This window comes from Ostrea edulis, chromosome 1 (genome assembly GCF_947568905.1).
Source record: "Ostrea edulis chromosome 1, xbOstEdul1.1, whole genome shotgun sequence".
In the NCBI taxonomy this organism is placed as follows: domain Eukaryota; kingdom Metazoa; phylum Mollusca; class Bivalvia; order Ostreida; family Ostreidae; genus Ostrea; species Ostrea edulis.
Genome location: NC_079164.1, coordinates 108608277 through 108616719, shown reverse-complemented (window position 1 = coordinate 108616719; position 8443 = coordinate 108608277). Strand labels below are relative to the sequence as shown.

Sequence of the window (8443 nt, the reverse complement as noted above, 5' to 3'; positions counted from 1 at the left end):
GACAAAGTCCAACTTCCATGTTGATAAAGAGGTTTACTAAATGCGTATGTGCTGATTTGTATTGTATATAATGGGTTTTTTTATGAGAATAAAGTGATTATGAAATATTGATTAAATTCCACTGTGAATATTATCCTAGCACCCTCTGAGTAGTTTTAAAATCCACGGTGCAATGAGTTGTTTGTGCCTATTGTCGCATCTTATAAGTATCCAGAACCATTTAAATCAGAGAGAAGAACGTAGTATCGTTTTTCAAAAACTACAGGGGGAGGGGGAGGGGAGAGGGGCGAAAAAGATGCGTAAAAATTTCTTTACAACCAAAATTTAATTTAAAAAATTTAAATCCTATTTTGCCCCATAATGGTGGTCCCTCAATGTATTTTACTTTGAACGTGAAAATAACTAACTTTGCATACAAAAATAACGGAAAATGAATGTTGTCGAAAAAGTGAGCAACCGCCCCTCTCAGTCTACGTGCCTGGGAGAGGCTATCAAAATGGTATTTACTGTGTATGGTTTCTGGTCCAGGCGCGGATCCAGAAATTTTTTCCAGGGGGGGGGGTGAACCTTTTCACAAAATCGAACCAGTGATATAACTCATTTTTCTTATAAATCGTTATATTGTAATTTTTTTTATCTTTGCAAATTCCAGGGGGGGGGGGGGGGTCCGACCCCCCCCCCCCCTCTAGATCCGCGCATGTGGTCTATACGCAGCAAACTTTTACAAGTGCAGATCCTGAAAATTTTGAAAAGGGAGGGGCGTTACCACTTCAGATGATACTTTATTTTATTTTCCGGCCCTGAAGGAGGTTTACAGCCCCGAAATTAACCCGTTTCGATTAATATGAGAAGGGCAATCCCCGTGCTCTAGATCGGCCACTGTTTTGTATTATTACTAGACACATTTTCTAGAAAACGACTTGCCTGTTTCGGCTGATGGTTTTAATCCACTCTCGCATTTCCATCCTGACATTGTTCAAGCCTAGCAAACGGCTTCTAGCAGAACCGCGCCTAAGCAGCCTGCCCAAGTCATCTCCTGAGGTTTTAGACATCTTACCAACACAATAAAGTCACCTTATCCAAAGTACTTCTTAACTACCAGTGAGTTACCATCGCATATGAAAGCATTAGTGGAACATATGGTAATTACTTTTTGTTCTTCAATGACATGGAATCAAATTCTTGTTAGTGACATTAGTAACGGGTGTGAAACAAGACGTGCTATTGACACCTTGATTTACAACCCCTGCTTAGTAAAGGAGTTGTTCCGTTTACATTTTATAATTGAAGGATTCGTGCATATTTGTTTTCTTCAAAGCTATTTACAGCTCCTAATGGTTGGCGGGCAGGTGAAGTATTAGCTTCATTCGACATGTTCGATGGTGTGGACACATTTCTTCAATTATCTGGAGGGATCTGTCAATACGGATCACCCTGTGCACTAGGAAGGGTTTTACATATCGTTGAAGTCAAGCACCCCCTCGATTTACACTTCATTCTACACCTTTGGTTTCCAGTTGCGACCCCACGTGACCTAACCTATAAGTTAAGCAATGCTAATTTATGACAGAGACAACCCGAATATCCTTTGCAGGGTATCTTGTGTTATGTAGTGCACTTTACAGCAGAGTTAGGTGTTCTTTGGGGGGTATTGGGGATTACACAAACCAAATTCTTGAACTGCGGGGAAAATGTCCAGGAAAGAAACACAGCCACCTGAAGTATAGATACTACACCCCCCACCCTTGATTTTTACATGTGTATTTTTATGATACCGGTAGAAGGTCAATCTCTAAAGCTTGCAATTTTACATGTGTATTTTTATGATACCGGTAGAAGGTCAATATCTAAAGCTTGCAAAGAGCGTGAAACGTTTACATAAATCAAAACTGGGAATCGGTACATTTCGAAGGGGAAAAAATCAGAAGGGGGGGGGGGGGGGTAGTAGTACATGTGTATCCATACTTCAGATGCCTGTGGAAAGAAACGTATATCGGAACTGTTGAAGTATCACAGACGTCGTCAATGAATAAATATTCGATTTCGTCGATGGGATTATGATAAGACATAAGTCACGGGGTCACATCAGAGTTACTTTCATGCCTTTGGAAAGTCCAAAAACACCTACGTTTGCAACTAGATACTCAAATCCCAGTGCCCTTCATGCTGTCCTGAATACTAAAATCTGAGAAAGGCATAACCCTGGGGTATTTAAGCATGCAGTAATCCGCCCACATGAAAGGATATATATTGTCTTAATGTCTTTATTTTGGAATGATTCCAGCACCAAGTCAAACATAAATAGCACTATAAAGTAAATCACAATAGTAACAAACCCAAATTGTGTTATCATAATACATTACTCTACTTATGTACAAATACTATGTACATTTGCTGGATTTCATAGGACATATACTTAGAGTACAAAATGTCAATGAACCACATTCTCACACAGTAAACGTTTTTATACCTTGGTAAGATTAGCTGTGAACAAGAACAACACTTTCAAACCAAATCCAATGTCACATTTCACATGAATTTAACATGGTTGTACATGTATTGCATACATTTCTCTGTGTACATGTGTATGTTTATATATGAAAAATTTCAGAGAATTAAACACAGCAGCTTTATGGTAAACAAAGCCAGAAAACTTAGACCTAATCACTTTTAATTTAAATCTCACTTTTATAGAAGGAACATAGAGGTGAAAAAGTGAGACTGAGACTCAAAAGTGAGTTCATCTAATGGCCCGGACCCAGGTAAATGTCTGCTCATCTAATTGCCCGGACCGGACCCAGGTAAATGTCTGCTCATCTAATGGCCCGGACCCAGGTAAATGTCTGCTCATCTAATGTCCCCGGACCCAAGTAAATGTCTGCTATTCATTTCATAACACATTGTTTTGTAAATTACCAATAACATAATAATGTTGGCATTGTACCATTTGCAAAAACAATTGCTATTACAATGTACTATATATACATGCATATATAAAAGGATACAAACTCATGAGATCCTATTTTGCAAAAATGCTAAAATGCACAAGGTGCACAACATATTTCTCCACAACAATCTTATTTGTGGAGGTGTGGTACATAAAATTCGAATAACATTTAAAGTTTACTTAATCCAGGCCAAGCAAAATGAATTTTACATTTTTTCATTAGGTACATACTTCAAAAACTACATGCATATGCAAGAAGTAGTAAATAAACAAAAAAAATTCTAAACACTAGGATAAAATATCTATTTGTGTATCGAACTACATGGTGATAAAACAAGAGGCCTACAAGCCTTAACAGTCACCTGAGTATCATAGCCCATACAGGGTGTCTCATATAATTTGCATTTAAGCCTCAATATGGAGTCTTTTGTGCACATGTTTAGAATCTTTTAAAATATACACAATCCTATTCAATTACAGAAGAAGGAAAAATGGAAGTTTGAAGTATATAAATCATTTTAACAATCCATATACATTTCATTAAGTGGCCAAATTGGCCCTGTCCAAAGGCCTGAACCTCTGAACCAGGAGCCATGAATTTAACAATTTAGTAGAGAGCTCCATGGACATCATAATCATGCATTTATTGTTTTCCCTCAAATATATATGGGAGTAAAGAAGAAGATTTTCTAAGATTTAATACATTTTCACTACATGTATATGGTCATATTAGCCTTGCCCTAGGGCCTGAACCCCTGACCCAGGAGTCATGAATTTTACAATTTAGGTAGAAAGCTTCATGGACATCATAATCATGCATTTAATTTTTCTCAAATATATATGGGAGTAGAGAAGAAGATTTTCTAAGATTTATTACATTTTCACCATATGGCCATATTGGCCCCACCCTAGCCCAGTAGGGCCTGAACCCCTGGCCCAAGGGGCCATGAATTTCACAATTTTGATAGAGAGCTTCATGGACATCATAACCATAATCATAACCATGCATTTAGTTTTTCTCCCATGTGTGGGAGTAGAGAAGATTTTTGAAAATATGGCTTTTTTATAGCATATATGGCTCTGCCCATGAAACCCCTGGGGTAATAATGTCATAAATCTCATAATTTATATTCCTCTTATCCTAGAGATGCTTCACACCAAAAATGGTAATAATTGGACTTGTAGTTTTCAAGAAGAAGTTAAAAATGTAAAATTGTTAACGGACGAAGACCAACGACAATGGGTCACCTGAGTGAATCAGGTGACCTAAAAAACTATGAAGTAGCTTTGTTAATGCTGCAACCAAAAATCCCCCCCCCCCAAAAAAAAATTAGTCAATGTACCAGGTACATGTATATAAAAAACATACGTCAACGACAAAAGACATTTCGTATCTGCTACATATAATAGATCACAAATAAAAACTTCATCAAATTTGCATTTTTAAATTTTAAAACTGAAATGTTTTATTTCAGCTTCAAACTACAGTGAAACTTCTCCAAACCGGCCCCTCAGAATACCGGTTCTCCCTGAATATCGGCCGATTTTCAAAGTCCCGGCAGAAATCTTAACATTTCCTTACAAAGAAAGTCTTACAAAACCGGCCACCCCTGAAAACCGGACATCGGCCACTTTTTAAAGTACATTTGTTAACAAACATGTGTAATTTACCCTTAACATACTGGCCACTTTTTGAAGACAAGAAAATCTTGGCCAAAGGTTAATTAAGATCATCCAGGTGTGCAAATTGACTGACCTGGTATGACTGGCCAGGTATGAAATTATCCATTGGAGGTGTGAAAAACACTAGTGGCCTCTTTAATTTCTATTGTTTACCTGTGCTGTCAAGGGTGTTAATTGACACTTAGCTAATCCAAGAGACCCTTCCAAATTCTGTACAAAATGTAAAACACAGTTGGGAAATTATTGAATGAATACCCTATCAAACGCCATATTGTTTCACCATACTTTCGTATGGATATAAGCGGTAGTTAATAAAAGAACAAACCCATGACTGTTAATGATAATTATTAAAAGATATATTAATTTTCTTGGTTTCCATAGACTTAAAATTCCAAAGAAATATTCAAATTACAATTTCGTATTTACTACTGTACTTTTTAAAAACGTCAAAACAAAATTGTTAATGACATAAGCGATGAATGTAAACAGAGTTTTTATAGGTAAGACGAATTCCAATAATAGGCCTCTGTGTTTTCTTTATGTATCCTGTTCTGGATTTTCAGTTTAAAATTAGATGATTTCAGCGATAATATTTCTTGTAATTCATAATTATCTTTAGGTACAAGCGGACTAATTTAATCTCCACCGATAATTGATCATAGATCACCAGATCAAGGTGAACAGTACCTACTTTGTGAATATTGAGATAAAATGTCTATAATTGCTAAATTCTCGGTATACCGGCCATCCCTCTAAACCGGCTGTTTTTTCCGGTCCGAGAGCCGGCCGGTTTAGAGAAGTTTCACTGTATATACTTTTGTTTATTTTCATAGTTTGCCAACTTTCAAAAAACCTACAAATGCAGTTGATGGAAACATGTAGAAATGAATGTGGCCTTGATTTTAAAAAGTAGGCATTATTATTGCATCACCTTTTCTATGTTGGAGACACTGAGTGTATTCTACGATAACTTTTATACCCTGTAACTTATCAAAATACACAAACCTGAGATTCTGTATGTTTTAAAGAGCAATTTGTGTTCACATACAGTAAAGGTACTCATATACATGCATAGAACTCATAGGGCCTGTATTAATTTTGTATTATTTATCAATAATTCCCCTTTTCCCCCCATAACTTACAAGACACAAGCCAAATTACTCGTCATCCATACATTAAATAATATGCATATGAAGAAGTGCTCAGATAAATCTCTACAGGTATTGTGATTTAACAGGAGACACAAATATGAAAACTAAGAGATCAACAAAAAGAATTGCACTTTTATCACAGGCGAGATTGACCTTGATCCTTGAAATTACTGCCATATTATGCACTGGTTCTTGTCCGATATCAAGGTCAGAAATTCTTTACATTGCATCAAAATGGAATTTGTGTGCTTCTTGTAGCCTTTCTTTTTTGTCCTCAACCTAAAATACATGCAAGCATCTTATCAATTCAAACACACAAAATATCATATCCATGTTGAGGAAGTCATAATATGTCAAGATGGTTTTAATTTCTGAAAAATGAATGTTCAAATGTATAATATTCATGTTCAATGCAATCCTGATTACTTTTCATCATGAGCAATATTTACTAGTCTCATCGTGATGGCGAGCATCACAAAGGGTCAGGCTTTGTGGCATTATTTGTTAAGTTCAAGGTCTATAGCTCTTTCCAAAAGAGGTCAGCAAAGCCCGAACTCAGCTCAATTGATCTGTAACTCATTGATATAAGTTCATCAATAGTTGCTGGGGGGGGGGTTAGACAAAAAAGTCAGGAAAACTATCAAATCCCTGAAATTTGCTTAGTTCAAGGTCTGTAACTCTTTCAAAAAGTCAAGAAATCCCAAACTCAAACTAAATTTGTAACCCACTGATATAAATTCCTGTATAAATTTTCAATTTAGGTGCAAGAATAGCCCAAAAAAAGAAAAGAAAAAGATTCCAAAAACTGCCAATGCACAGACTCACACACAGGCCAATCACTAATAACTACAGAGCTCAAATAAAAGTAAAACAGAATTTCATAAATTGTCTAATTTATCATACCCTATTATCTATTTATACCCAACCTCTTTAATTCTTTTTAAATAGTGATTAAAATCAACATTAAAAGAATAAACAAACTCCAATTGCTCTTTTTTGAACCAATATCATGCATGCATTGTCAATATCCAATGAAAGCAACACTGCCACCTAGAGAGTTATCCAATGACAGCAACACTGCCACCTAGAGAGTTATCCAATGAAAGCAACACTGCCACCTAGAGAGTTATCCAATGAAAGCAACACTACCACCTAGACAGTTATCCAATGAAAGCAACACTGCCACCTAGAGAGTTACTGTGAGTCATTGTGATAAAATCCTCATAGAGTTGCATTTATTGTCCTCATTTCATCTAAATAAATATTTAACATTCATAACTAACAAATAACTTTTTCCACCATTACTTCAGTGCATGCATTCTGTAATAATTGTGGGTCATACTCCTGCATGTTCAATTTTAAAACCTTTTATATTTCTTTTTCTTCTTTATTCTAAATTTATTGCAACATCATATTGCTTATTTTCATCTGGGCTTACCATACTTAAAAACTGAACTTATTGACATGATATTGAAAGGATTTAGTACTCTAGATTAAAACCAGGGACAATGTTTTCCCAGATTAATATGAAACTGCAACAAATGTTTGTTTTTCATCTAATTTAGATCTTCACTTCAGAGCACCTGAAAGAAAATTCAAGCACTTTCTCATCAAAATTAAGCTTTTTTTCAAAAACTCTACTTTACTTCATAAAAGCACTTTACATAACCATGACAAAATTTAAGCACTTGATTTTCAACATCTGTGTGTGCCCACTGATGTCTGAGATCTGGCTTAGAAGAAGAGAACTAAGTAATTATTGATAATTCATCATGAATGCAAATAATCTATTAAATGTAAATATTAGCTGTTTTGAGTCATTGAGGGTTTTTATTGAATAATATGCTTGAAAGTTTGTAGAATATCATTAACAAACAACACAGAGTTTCCTAACAGTGACAGAATATGCATCATGACAGTTGAGGTAATAATGGAGTTGGGAACTTGACACAGCTAGGGCCACGGCAGAGTTAGGATCATGACAGAATTAGGATCATGACAGAGTTAAGATCATGACAGAGTTGGGATCACGACAGAGTTGGGATCACGACAGAGTTAGGATCATGACAGAATTAGAATCATGACAGAGTTAAGATCATGACAGAGTTGGGATCACGACAGAGTTGGGATCATGACAGAGTTAGGATCATGACACAGCTAAGGTCATGACAGAGTTGGGATCATGACAGAGCTGGGATTATGACAGAGTTGGGATCATGACAGAGTTAGGATCATGACACAGCTAAGGTCATGACAGAGTTGGGATCATGACAGAGTTAGGATCATGACACAGCTAAGGTCATGACAGAGTTGGGATCATGACAGAGTTAGGATCATGACACAGCTAAGGTCATGACAGAGTTGGGATCATGACAGATTTAAGATCATGACAGAGTTGGGATCATGACAGAGTTAGGATCATGACACAGCTAAGGTCATGACAGAGTTGGGATCATGACAGAGCTAAGGTCATGACAGAGTTGGGATCATGACAGAGTTAGGATCATGACACAGCTAAGGTCATGACAGAGTTGGGATCATGACAGAGTTGGGATCATGACACAGCTAAGGTCATGACAGAGTTGGGATCACGACAGAGTTGGGATCATGACAGATTTAAGATCATGACAGAGTTGGGATCATGACAGAGTTGGGATCATGA

At 36.5% G+C, this 8443-nt stretch overlaps 1 protein-coding gene across 1 annotated transcript in view; it reads right to left on the bottom strand.

Moving 5' to 3' along the window:
• Window positions 1–2248: 2248 nt before the first annotated feature.
• Window positions 2249–8443, bottom strand: part of LOC125666694 (T-cell immunomodulatory protein-like) — a 29971-nt gene continuing 23776 nt past the window's right edge. The window contains exon 17 of the mRNA XM_048899910.2: window positions 2249–6060. Within this exon, the coding sequence (XP_048755867.2) occupies window positions 6001–6060 (60 nt within the window). The 3' untranslated portion in view covers window positions 2249–6000. The remainder of the gene's footprint in view (window positions 6061–8443) is intronic.